This window comes from Oculina patagonica, chromosome 13 (genome assembly GCF_052425735.1).
Source record: "Oculina patagonica isolate OP01 chromosome 13, crgOcupat, whole genome shotgun sequence".
NCBI lineage: Eukaryota > Metazoa > Cnidaria > Anthozoa > Scleractinia > Oculinidae > Oculina > Oculina patagonica.
Window position 1 is genome coordinate 23822856 of NC_135770.1, and position 12904 is coordinate 23835759.

The following is a 12904-nucleotide window of genomic DNA, read 5'->3' on the forward strand; positions in this document are numbered from 1 at the left end:
ATATAAAGATCTAAATAAGCATAAAAGCGGAGCTTCCCATTTATTTAAAAATGACCTACAGATGGGAAAAATCTAAACCTTGCCCACACGGAATCTATCGAAGCCGCGCTCAGAAAGTAAAAAACATCATAAACTTTTCTGTCATAAAATCAGGCTCAACAATTCAGCACAGGTTGCTAGCTTCAGTTGCATCAGGGTCCTGTGTCTTTCTTCAGCGGACTTGGTCTATGCAGTGATTAGCTTCGTTTTAACACAATCATTTGCTTAAGTTAAGCTTATGAATATGGTATTCTTGATGTTAACAGCCGCAGATTCAACAGCAAACAACAGAAACAAGCAAACTAGACTTGCACAAGGAATATCATTCGCAATTATTTCGGGTCTCCTTGTAAACCATTTTCGTTTTCCACAATTTCACGGAATTTTACTCGCGGTTTCATTCAGCCTACACAGTGACCACTTGCCGTGCAACAAATGTTCCCGCGTTACAATATCATAACTTCGTTCAGATCTAACTGAAACGTCCGCATCATCCAGTCGATAGAAGATAACGTCAATTGCTCGTTTTACGACCAGAGACGAATAAAATTAAAATTTAACCGTGTAGCGATTGAACAAGAGCCACTTTTTTTTGGGTAAAGGCGCATCGAAGTTTCGATACACTCACACATAAAAAATGACAAACAAAACAGAGCAGTTGGATAATGGGTAATAAAAGTCTCAGATGTTTTGCTGTGTACTGTCGCTGAGTAATTTTACCTGTTGTCTATGTTTTGTCTATATTATTAAAATACTTCCAAACTTCGTATCGACCTAAAGCAAAGTTATTCAGCGCCCTCAAGATACGTGTATACCAAGCTTACTCATCCTCGGAGACCCAGGGGCAGTTAGTGGGGCGAGGGAAACGCAAAAATGCGGGTAGAAAATAGCGCGAAACTGCGAGGGAAAAAATCAGCATATAAAAGTGACCCTGGAGAAAGAGTCTTACCAGACCAGTTCAAAAAGCTCCCTGAATACTGCCTCCTGATTGGGCAGAAAAATCTTTTGTATTCCCTTTGTATTATTCTGCCCAATCGGCGACCAGCCTGACTACAGTCTTTTTGGTGTGTTCTTACACGCAATTTGTACACAAAGCCAGTTTGCTCGCCATACCTGTCTTGCTTGTTCCCCAAGAATTTGCTCGGGAAGTAAAGGTTCGGCTAGTGCCTCCCCTGGTTGAAAACGTCGAAAGTTTGACGGCCATGCACGCGGAGAAACGGCGGATTCTTCAGATTGTGATCGATCGCAGGTATCGTAACACTTGCATGCTGAAGAATATTATTCTACATGACACGAGCGTGGGACAAAGAAAAAATCTGAGTCCCCGACGAGAATCGAACCCATGGTCTCCCAGATACCGGTTGGGCGCTAACCGGTATCTGGGAGGCCATGGGTTCGATTCCCGTCGGGGACTCAGATTTTTTCTTTGTCCCACGCTCGTGTCATGTAGAATAATATTCTTCACTATTTATCACCGAGCTTAAAATCTACCATCTTTATTATTTACTTGCATGCTGTTTGCGAGTTTTAAAAGTTTGTGTGCGATATGCTAGTTGCACTGCTGTAATGGATGTTTTCAGATTTTTTCTGGGAAGATCAATGACAGCTTAACGCGAAACTTTTCCAAACAAGAGTAATTTTTTTACGAATAAGCCCGGCAGATGTGTCAAGCGGCCGTCTAGCTACGCGTGCAAAGCGTGCAGCAGCGATTAATAAGTTTTTTATAGGTGAGATAATAAAAGATCGATCGCAGCTGGAAGCGAAACTACAACAACAACAGAAAGTGTATTTAAACAATCATATTATTTACAATATTTTTTACCTCCCGCAATTAGCCTAGTTATTCGAGGCGGGAGGTAAGAAGAAAATGAAGAAGAAAAAATAAATAAATAAAGTTACAAAAAGGTAATACCTTATCTACATTAAAGAAAAGATAGTAATAAGAAAGATAATTTCGAATATCATAGTAATAAATTATAATAACAAAGTGTTTTAAGTTACATTAAGCTAAAGATTTTAGGAAGTCAAAAACTATTTCCAAACAAACTTTCAAGACCTTACATTTTGTAAATTTTTTCCGTCGATCGACCGATTAGCTACGCGCGCGTGTAATGCGTGCAGCACCAATTGTAGCACTTAAATGACGGTCGTATTTCCCGAAGACAAAATTTTCCCGACACTTCACATCCAAGTTGAGGAGGCACTAGCCAAAACTTTTCCTTCCCGAGCAAATTCTTGGCGAACAAGCAAGACAGATATGGCGAGCGAAATGGCTTTGTGTACATATTTCGTGTGAGAACACACCAAAAGGACTGTAGTCAGGCTGGTCGCCGATTGGGCAGAATAATACAAAGGAAATACAAAAGATTTTTCTGCCCAATCAGGAGGCAGTATTCAGAGAGCTTTTTGAACTGGTCTGGTAAGACTCTTTCCCCAGGGGCACTTTCAGTCAATACAACTTTTATATGCTGATTTTTTCCCTCGCAGTTTCGCGCTATTTTCTACCCGCATTTTTGCGTTTCCCTCGCCCCACTTACTGCCTCTGGGTCTCCGAGGATGAAGCTTACTAAGCAAAAACAATGAAGCTTTTACGGATTACTTCTCTGCTTACGTGTATGGATACTAAGGAGGTCGTTTTGTACTTTCAGTATTACAGCTTGTAGAAGGTCTCAATGTTTGCTTTAACAAGCAAATACAGTCCTTTTATTATTTTAGTTTTGTTGCAGTTAGCAAAGGTTTGTTGCATTGTGCAAAGGTTTAGCTTTTATATTATCTCAGAATTACTGGTGTCATGTTACCTCGACTCTCTACAGAGCGGACATCTCTCTAAGACGGACAGCTGCGGCCGGTCCCGAAAGTGTCCGTCTTAGAGAGAGTTGACTGTATAAAAAAACATCACGACTGCATACATGAAGACTGAAGACCCAAGAATCTAGCACTGGAAATCCTGTGTCTCCAAAGCACTTCTTTTCTTGTGCCAAGGTCCCACCGGCTAAGAGAAACGAAAAGGGCTGAAGGGACGAGAATGCATGTGGCGTTGAAAAGATGAGTTTGAGAAGATCTGAGTACGAGATTAGTGAAACTGAGCCAAAACAAGAATTTCGGGGTTTCCGGTTTGGTGAGCATCTGGGGATAACATCCGGAGATCCGGCGGGAACGACCAATGGAAATATTATATTTTTATTATCTCATAGTTCTTACCGGCGACCCACCGCTGACAAAGGAGCCATCGTACCTTTGGCTCGAAATTACATTTACGCAAATGATTTTTGTGCAATTTTTTGTCGCGCTTAATTTTAGTCAATTTCAGTGAGATCTGCACGCAAACTACAAAACACCAAGTTCTGGGAAGGGGGAAGTTGTAAAGAAAATTTTCGTGAGCATGAAACGTGTTCATAACTCTGAATTGCTATCTGCTACTTTTCCTTCAACACACGCGTTCCCTCTCTTCTCCCCACTCGTAATTGTAATTCGAACATGAATTCTTGTAAGGGAGAATCACTTCTTTATCGATCGGAAGTTGTCTCGGTGACTCGATATTGCTATCTCCAACTTGTCTAAATAATACAAGAAAATTATTTCACTTTGAAAATTTGCCATAAATGAAAAACGATTAAACTCCCCAGGGACACCAATACAATAGGAACAAAGATATTTAAAAGTAAAAGTAAAATATATGCATGCATGCAAAAGAGTTAACTTATGTTTAAATGTTTGGCACGAATTGAGTGATTAGTTTTGAATATTTAATTCAGTGAAAAGCAAATCAAACTGAAGTAATTAAAAACCTTTATTTACGCGTCTTATTACAAATTCTAGTGTATTGCTAGCACTAATCGGGGACACCAAACACAAAATTGTGGAAGACAAATAAAATTACCATACTTTAAAACTCTAAAATCTAAAATTCCTTGATATGTTATATTTGCAAGAATAAAAGATAAAATGATTCAAATATATGCGATATGATAAAATATAAAGTTCCACATTTTTTCAATACGGAAAATTGTTTGCCTTCTACAGCAGACTTCTTGTTTTAAACGTCGGGTTTTTAAATAACTCGTATTCAATGCAATAAGAACAACAACATCAATGTCATCCAGTTGACTTCCTGCCTAGGCAGGTAGACCTAAAGGCCCGGCCAAACGCATGCAACATTTCAACACAACATATCCAGACATTTTTGGGTCCAGCTGGCCACCCTGTTGCAATATGTTGGATGACGCAAACTGAACTAATGCGCATGCTCCGGCTCAACAATGTTGCGCGAACGTGGCCAAACGAGTACAACATCATGCAACATCCAAAAATGTTGCAAGATGTTGGGAGATAAATTTGATTATTTTCAAACTTGGTCCAACATCATCCAACATGTTGCAACAGGGTGGCGAAACGATTGCAACATGCTGTGCGCAACAATGTTGGGACATGTTGCGTTGAAATGTTGCGTGCGTTTGGCCGGGCCTTAAGGTCTGAATAATTTTCTGCAATTATGGCCCTTTGTGTAAAAAGTCGGTAGCTTTGGAGATTTTTAATAGCTGGAATACGTGTCTTGATGGGCTTTAACTGGCGCAGTGCAGACTGCTTTTAAATTTGTTTGTTTAATCTATTTTTGTTTTTATCGTAATGTTTATTCTACCGCACCAAGGTGTTTCATACGCGATTTAAAAAAAAAATCCAAGAAAACCGAAGATTGTATTTTGTTTATGTCCGGGAGTGTTTATATATAATTAAGTCATAATTGGACAAACTCCAGCCATAATATCTATCGAATACTAAGGTACACGGAAAACTGGAATTTGATTTGAAAAACCCATTGCACTGGAAATGTGCAATAATCTTCATCAACGTCAGCTTTCAAATCGCTACGGCCGCCCTTTACTTGATAATAAGCAAATGATTATTTCCCTGCCACCCGCCGATACACGACAGCAGATTTTTTTTTTCAAAACCATCAGTTTGTTTCATACAAGGTATTGAAACATTCTTAATTAAGATATTTACATACTTGAGTCTACAAACATCTGTTGTCAAACGCTGAAAAACTTTCCTATATTGGCTAAAACTCTCGCGTGTTTGCATAAGTCGCTACATCGAGAGAGAGGATGGCTTCTTTGTCGAGGGCTCGTTTTTGGGCAATTATCGTTGTCATCCTATATATTTTTCTTGGAACTATTTTCCCATTTTGCTGTGGTTGCTTTGGTAAGTATTCTTTCAGTGTTTGTTATTCATCATCTTAGTTTGCAGGGTTTTTTTAGGGAATACAGCCCAAATTGAGGCACGGCTTTTTGTTTCTCTGCTGATAAAGTTCCCATATGCAAGGCATTAAATGTGCTCAAGTAAAACTTTCTGCATTGTCGCCTTCCCTAGCAAGAGAATCTTAAATGTTGGTGGAAGGGAAATGTGCCGAGAAAATTCACGCATTCACTTTCCGCACTCGTTCTCCGTTGTGTTTTTGGCATTAAATTAGGTTCGATTCATCTATAATGGATACAAATAGACGGCATCAACACAATTTAAAACAAGAGAGAGAGCTCCCAACACGTTTAGTCAAATTGAAGATAAAAATGAAATTTTGATTAGGAATCTTTTTATCGTTTATCAATCGAAGCGGGTTAAAACGGTTTTCTAAATCAAAAAGAAAGGCGCACTCAAAAACATAAGCAACTTTTTTGCTCGCATTTATTTTTTTCATTTGTGTCTTTAAAAGGTGACGAATGTCGCAACATCGAGTTCAAGGAACCAGTTGCCAACAAGGCGATGAAAAATCACGTGATCAGCAGTGAGGAGGTACTCAATGAAGGGAGCTGCCGCTTGATGTGCTATATGGAGCCCAATTGTGTGTCCATAAATTTGGGACCTTCAGTGAAAGGAAAACACAAATGCGAGTTGAACAACGCTACAGATGAAAACCATCTTGAAAGTCGACCAACTTTCACCTATCTGGCCATCGAGGTATTCTAGTGTTATTTAAGTTAGTTTTTAAGGCCTCGTTATTTCTTGAGTCTAGAGGAAATTATTTTGGTGCAGAATGTTCAAAGATTATTGAAAAGCTCCATTTTTTCTCAAGGTTTGTTTGAATACTTTTTATATTTTTTTATTATTTATCTCTCGTGATAGAATCTTTGTAGCAGCAGCCCATGTTTGAACAATGGCACCTGTCAAGCTGGATTCACCAGTAAAGGTTTTCGTTGTATCTGTCTCGCTGGATTCAGTGGAACAAACTGTCATGAAGGTATTTTTGAGTTGATAATTAATGAATAGCTTATTACTGTCAGAAGTTCTTTTCATCTTAATCCTTATCGACATTTTGTCGTTTATTTTTACTTGTACCTGTGATCAATTTTTATATTTTTTGCTACTTTTACCCTATTTAGTCTGGCTTTTTCTTCGTTGACCTCCTGGACAGGGTGAGAGGGTGGAGCAAAGTGGTATCAACTGCTCTGTTCAAAAAAAAGCTGACATATATTTTTCGTTCTACCTCTTCCAGCTGCAAAGTCGTGCAAGGAACTGTATGACGAAAACAAGTAAGTTATAAGTAAAATTCTCAGTACTCAAAAGTGCTCAAAATACGTTGGAGGAAGTAATTTCCAGTCCGAGAGGCCTAGGAGCAAATGTTTGGCAATCGATGTTTCCTTTGTAGCAAATATTCGACTCACTCCACCGTGGTTGCCTCGGTAGCTCAGTGTTTAGAGCACCACCCATGAGATTGGGGTGCCGTGGGTTTTGGTTTTTTCGCCCGAGTTTTCTATGAGCAATTATAGTTCACCACTAAATTTTCTCCGATTCTGATTGGTTTAAATTGAACACGTGACGCGATAGTGCCCGTCCGCCGGAGGGCACTATCAGCCCATAGTGCCCTCCCGTGAAAAATGCCCGGATCGATAGTGCCCGCACGTGACTGTTTTTTGTAAACAAGCTGCCTGCAGACAATAAAACCCAACCAAATTCACTGCATTTAGTGGGTTTCTCGTCTGGTTTTGTTTCGTTTGTTAAATTTCGGCTTTCAATTGAGTTTTTTATCCTTAAAAGTAAAAATAATTCACGATGCTTGTTTTTGTATGTGCGCGCGGAAGAAAATTTAGTGGTGAACAATAAAGACAATAGAGTGTTTCTGTCTCGGAACTATCGGTCTGATAGTTGCCCCTTGGAAATTTGATGTTCTTAAAACTAGCATATTTGCCCTCGAAGCTTCGCTTCTCGGGCTAATATTTGTTTTAAGAACATCAAATTTCCGCGGGGCAACTATCAGCCGATAGTTCCTCGACAGTAACACTCTATTGTTAAAATAGTCAACGAGGGGCAGCCGATTTGACTATCGCTCATACAAAACGAGGGCAAGTAGTCTAATTGTTTTAGTAGAAACTCTAAAGGATTGCAGTCCAAAAACCTACAATATTGTGTACTTTGAAGACAAAAATCAAGAAAATTTACCGCTTTAAGACCTACGCGCGCGCGCGACTGTTTTCTATCGGCGAATAGAAAACAGTGGGAGAACCAATAAGATTCGCAAATTTCAAATAGAACACAGCTGAGTTTCTACTAACTATAGTTATACAATAACCGAGCTATTGCGCGCGTTGTGATTGGTTGATGCCTGTCATCTATTAGAGTACAGACGCAGAGATGACGTCACAGGGTGGTGTGACTCGCGCGCGTGATCAGAGTTCATAGAAGTCAGAGTTGTCGGCAAAGTTTTTCAAACTCGCGGCGCCACAACAAAGCAAAAAAAATTAGCTTGATTACAAATCTACAGTGAGAAATAATACGCCAAGCATCGTTCACCTTTCGAAGCATTTAACTGGGCTAAACAAGCTTGAAAAAGACAGTGAATTATTCGAGAAATTATTTAAATCTGTATGAAAGTGTTTGACCGATGTTGTACAGTTAGACGATGCCACGGGAAACAAATTAACGGCGGTTGAAGGTTAATGCTTACAGATTTAAACAACTTTCCAAATGAAATAAAGGTTAGTTTTTTGATTGACTTTCAATTTTACATTTTTCTTTTAACAGTGCTTCTTGGTTACGGAAACTTTATCGTGAAATGAAAACAACTTCAGCTCACCGGCAGCGGACTGAAGTGTACTGAAGTCTTGTGTTATTGTATAAAACAAATAGATTCCATTTTGCGGTGGGTCTTTTCAGTTATAGATCTTAGAAGACGTCAAAATGTGGTATGAACATCAGTGACCCACTCGCTTAACGGCTAGTGGGCCACTTTTTTGTTCATACCACATTTTGACGTCATCTGTGATCTATAACTGAACAGACGCACGACAAAATGGAATATATTTGTTAAAATAGATAGGCATATCAAAGTTTACCTCTGATGATGAACAATTTGATATGAAAACGTTCGTTAGTGCAGTTTTCAATTGAGTGTAGTAAAACCAAAACCAAAGTTATTACTCTGGCCAATTACAAAGGACACAGACAATCCAGTCAACCAATATAAAATCGAAGCAAATACATGTCGCAGGCACGAAGCGCGCAAAAACGAGCGCGAGCGAGTCACGATTGGTTTTGATTTTACTTCTGATTGGTTAAAAAAGTGGCGCGAGATTTTTAAACCAATCACCAAGTGTAGTAATGCAAAACCAAAGCAAACGCAAATTAATTTCGACACTCACGTAAAAAACCGCTCTAATTTCAATAATTGGTTTGTTTCTTTAAAATGACACGTTTTGATAACATCTAGCGATGAAAAAAGGGGAGCCAAGGTGTTGAAAAACCAGGGAACTAGACTTCAGATCCCTAAAAGCCATAGAAGCCTATCTATCACCCATATATCATCAACCACTTTGAGAAATTTTTAAGGCTAAAGCCTTTACAGCAAATTACTGCACTATCTCTTGGTAATAGTCGTTTTTATATTTAACAGGTCGAGGGTGAGTGAGCTGGTTACGCTCCAATTTGACACAAAACCAACTTCCGTTCTCTGTCACTTTGGAGATTTTGGATGTGGAGATGGAGGATGGACGCCGGTCATGAAGATTGACGGCAACAAGGTATGAAATTTGTTCAGTGCGGTAAAAACCCGCGAGTAAGAACCTAATTTTTCCAGGTTAGCCTAAACAGGTTCTTGCATAAAGGATAATTAACACAATTCTAGGCTATTTAGGTTCGATTCTTAATAGAAAATTAATTACACATTTTTAATAATTAAATATAGGAGTCTTCCATTTAATAAGTAAACAGCATTGATAACGATTTGGTTGCAAAGAACTCATAAGTTATTCTTTTTTCACGCTAAAATAATTTGCACGTCCAGTTAAAAAATTTGACATGGCCACATGTAATTACCTCTTTTAAACTTCAGAACAAAATTCAATGACAACTTATTGAGCCAAAACGGAGAGATAATTCAGTTTCAATTGTTCATTTTTCCCGACTAACCCATATTTAATATAGCATAGCATTTGAAAACGTTGTTATTTGAAATCACTTGAAATCTAAGTTAAATAAATAACTTTCGTCGGAATGTGTTATCGGAGATATTATAATTTATTATATTCCTTCTCAAAGCACCTTCCATTAGAAGTCTGGTTACTGGGGGGTAAAATGATTGGAGACTAAGATAGATACACAGGAGACCAAGTGAAAAACAGTAGATGAACAGACTTAAGTAGCTAGAGTGACTTTTTTACTTTGTATTTCAGAAAACTTTCCACTACGATTCTAAGTTTTGGAGCGACAAAAATACCTCTAACCTTGCAGGAGGCAAGACTGGGTTTGACACACAAGAGAGCAAGTTACCGAGCTACTGGAACACATCCTTCTCCAAGATTTGTCTTGGAATGAAGATCGGCCAACAGATCAACTTCATTGTCATCAACAAGCAGGCCAATTCTCTGTACTCACTGATCGCTGATGGTCAATACCGGGCCACCTCACTGGGTCGTAACACGTGGAAGACGCTGATTGGTTCAGAGGCCTCTTTGCAGCTCAACTGTAACAAGGAAGGGTTCAATGCTGTGAGTACATGGTCTTCCCGTTCCAAGGCAAGAATTGGTTTCCTTGGTAACAACGAAAATGACTGCTCCTCGTGTAATTCCAGAATCGGTTTTGGTACAGGAGAAAATCCTGATGACTCAAACACGTGTGGAAACGCGGCTGAAGGATCATCAGATAATGGAGATAAAAGCATCAAAGCCATGGGGTACATTTTGGTATGCTGACAAGGAAAATTATAAACTTTCACCCAAAGCACTTCTGAAGCCATATCGGATGTTACATCATACACATAAAAGTAGTTTAGGGCATAAAAACAATGAAACACCCAAAAAAAAATTGTTCTGGTTAGAAGTTTCTTGCACTTAACAGTATAACTACAGAAATACATGTATCACATACTAGCTGATAGTGTTCGACAAAATTTATCTTGGTATGAAGATCAGCCGACAGATCAACTTCATTGTCATCAACAAGCAGGCCAACTCTCTGTACTCACTGATCGCTGACGGGCAATACTGCGCCACTTCACTGGGTCGTAACACGTGGAAGACGCTGATTGGTTTACAGGCCTCCTTGCAGAGCAATTGTAACAAGGAAGGATTCAATGTTGTTAGCAATAATCCTTTGCATTCCAAAGCAAGAATCGGTATCCTTGGTAATAATCAGAATCACTGCTCATCTTGTGACTCCAGAATTGTATTTGGTACTATAGTTATGCAATCTTTCGAGTGGTATTTTGTTCCCGTTTTTTTTTTTTTGTTTTTTTTTTTTTTTTATTTTTTTACCGTTTTTTTTTTAGGAGGGTATCCTGATGACTCAAAAACGTGTGAGAAAACGAGGCACGGCACAACCCAGACAATGGAGACGCATCAAAGCCATGGGATATGTTTTGGTATACTGACAAGGAAAATAATAAACTTTCAAACAAACCACTTTTGAAGCTATATCGGATGGAACTTCATGCACATAAATGTAGTTTATGGCATAGACTAGTTAAACACTCTGAAATGGGTTTAATTCTCGTTAATATTTTCAACGCATATTAGTGAAACCCCTATTTTACGTTTTAATTCAGTAATTTGTTGTTCCATTTTAGCCAACGGCATGTTCACTGACTGGCACATTATCTCGTTTTCAGAACTCTTTTTGGAGAGGTGATCAAATCAGTTTTGTATCCTGTGATCAACTGTCCGGAATGCAACAGGCGAGGCGAAAGCGCATGCCCAAAATATATTTTCATAATTGTGATCGTACACTGGGCAGCCATTTGAAAATAACGTTCTTCAGGATTGCCCAAAACACAACAATGGACAAACAGTGCCCCTAGCTTAAGGGGCACTTAAGGTGGTAAAGAATGTCTTTGCCAAAATTTTGGCATACATTGAATTACGTCAAATTAAAGGCCGTCTATGATTTTCATTGCAGCTAGCACGCCTTTCCCGTTTTTTAAAGGTGTGACAAAAATACCGTGAAATGTGACTTGTGTCAAAGGTACCTTTGATTTTCGAAAATTCTATTGCTAACTTTGACGCTCGTCAAGAATCCTTGTCAAAGGCGATATCAAAGAAATTGTTTACCCTTGACATCTGTGTCAGCGTTTAACATCCATCTTTGTTTCATTTTTTTATGCGAATCAGAAGTGTGGCAAAGCCAACTTTTTGTGCCGTGGAAGATAAAAAAAGGCCCAAAAAAAAAAGAAGTCTTAAACATTTTCGGTTATCAGTAGCTTGCATTATTAGTACTCGCATTATTTAGTCAGGAAAAGGAATATTATATAAGCGATCTTGGAACGCGTTTTGAAGATAGAGCTCTGTAATTGCGATCAGTCTCGATTCACGAAGTCCACTTCATCAAGTCATTAACCAAAGGCAGAGGAAAATACAGTTTTATACCATAACCGAGAGAATTCTCGCGCGCTGATTGGTCCAAAGTTATGGTCGACGAGAGTATAGACCATGAAAGTGACGTCAGATCACGCCACGCACACACGCAGGCTAAAAGATGTGTAAGTTTGGTCTCCATGAATGAAAGCGAATTTCGTCGTGTTTTGCTTGAATCAAGTACGCATTTGTTTTCAGAATTCAGGATTGGACTTTTACTTAGGTGATCTGTCGAAAGAAAATTGACTAGGGTTTTGAATTTTTGGTCTAACTGAGAAGAACGGTACAAGCGAACCGGCAGGGGACTGTCGATGTTTAGTGAACGAGCTCTAAAAAGATCTTTAGAAAGAAAAATCATCTTGCTCGCTTCAAGCGATAGGCACACACTCAACGAGAGAAGAAAAGGTAATTAAAATTGTTATTCTTTGAATTCTTGTTTATCTTCTTTCGTATCATTGTCGTTTTTACGTGTCGGACCGGAATCTTTACGTCCAACCGGCAAAATTTCTTCACGGTCAGGCATTGCTTTTGATAAATACTTGTTCGAGTTTGTTATGGTATAAAACAAATCGACCCCTTTTTTTCATGGTCTACACTCTTACAGACCATAGAAATGACGCCATAAAATGTCCAAAACTTTGCAGTGAAACCACTCGGCTAACGCCTCGTGGTTTCACTTGAGTTTTGAACATTTTCTGACGTCATTTCTATGGTCTATAAGAGTGTAGACCATGGAAAAATGTGGTCGATTTGTTAAGTAGCTGTTCGACCATCCTCTGTCTGTGTGATGTTAGAGAAATGGTTTAACTGTTGATGGTTTAAGCGCTTAAAATACTGATAACAAGTAATTAATTTGTTAAATGATTTGTAATGTCGACGTCAACAGATAAAAATGATAACATTATGTGATTTTACATTTGTAAGCACAAAGAATGCTTCTTCTGAGGCCGACATTCTGACTTTCGGCCGGAGCGACCAATAACAAAAATTGCATTTTTCATTATCTCATAGAGACCATAGGCAGGTGA

General features: G+C 38.8%; 1 protein-coding gene across 1 annotated transcript; it reads left to right on the forward strand.

Moving 5' to 3' along the window:
- Positions 1–5027: 5027 nt before the first annotated feature.
- Positions 5028–10684, forward strand: LOC144636396 (putative skeletal organic matrix protein 5). Its single transcript, XM_078495601.1, has 6 exons — positions 5028–5241; positions 5750–5994; positions 6160–6274; positions 6530–6566; positions 8924–9050; positions 9702–10684. The coding sequence occupies exons 1-6, from the start codon at positions 5145–5147 to the stop codon at positions 10218–10220; spliced, it is 1140 nt and encodes a 379-aa protein (XP_078351727.1). The 5' UTR covers positions 5028–5144; the 3' UTR covers positions 10221–10684.
- The last annotated feature ends 2220 nt before the right edge of the window (positions 10685–12904 follow it).

Bases quoted from the DNA above. Each gene is read 5' to 3' on its own strand.
- LOC144636396 (XM_078495601.1), top strand. From the start codon at position 5,145: ATGGCTTCTTTGTCGAGGGCTCGTTTTTGGGCAATTATCGTTGTCATC. The intron at 5,995-6,159 runs GTATTCTAGTGT...CTCTCGTGATAG, and splicing joins TCACCTATCTGGCCATCGAG to AATCTTTGTAGCAGCAGCCC. The intron at 6,567-8,923 runs GTAAGTTATAAG...TATATTTAACAG, and splicing joins GAACTGTATGACGAAAACAA to GTCGAGGGTGAGTGAGCTGG.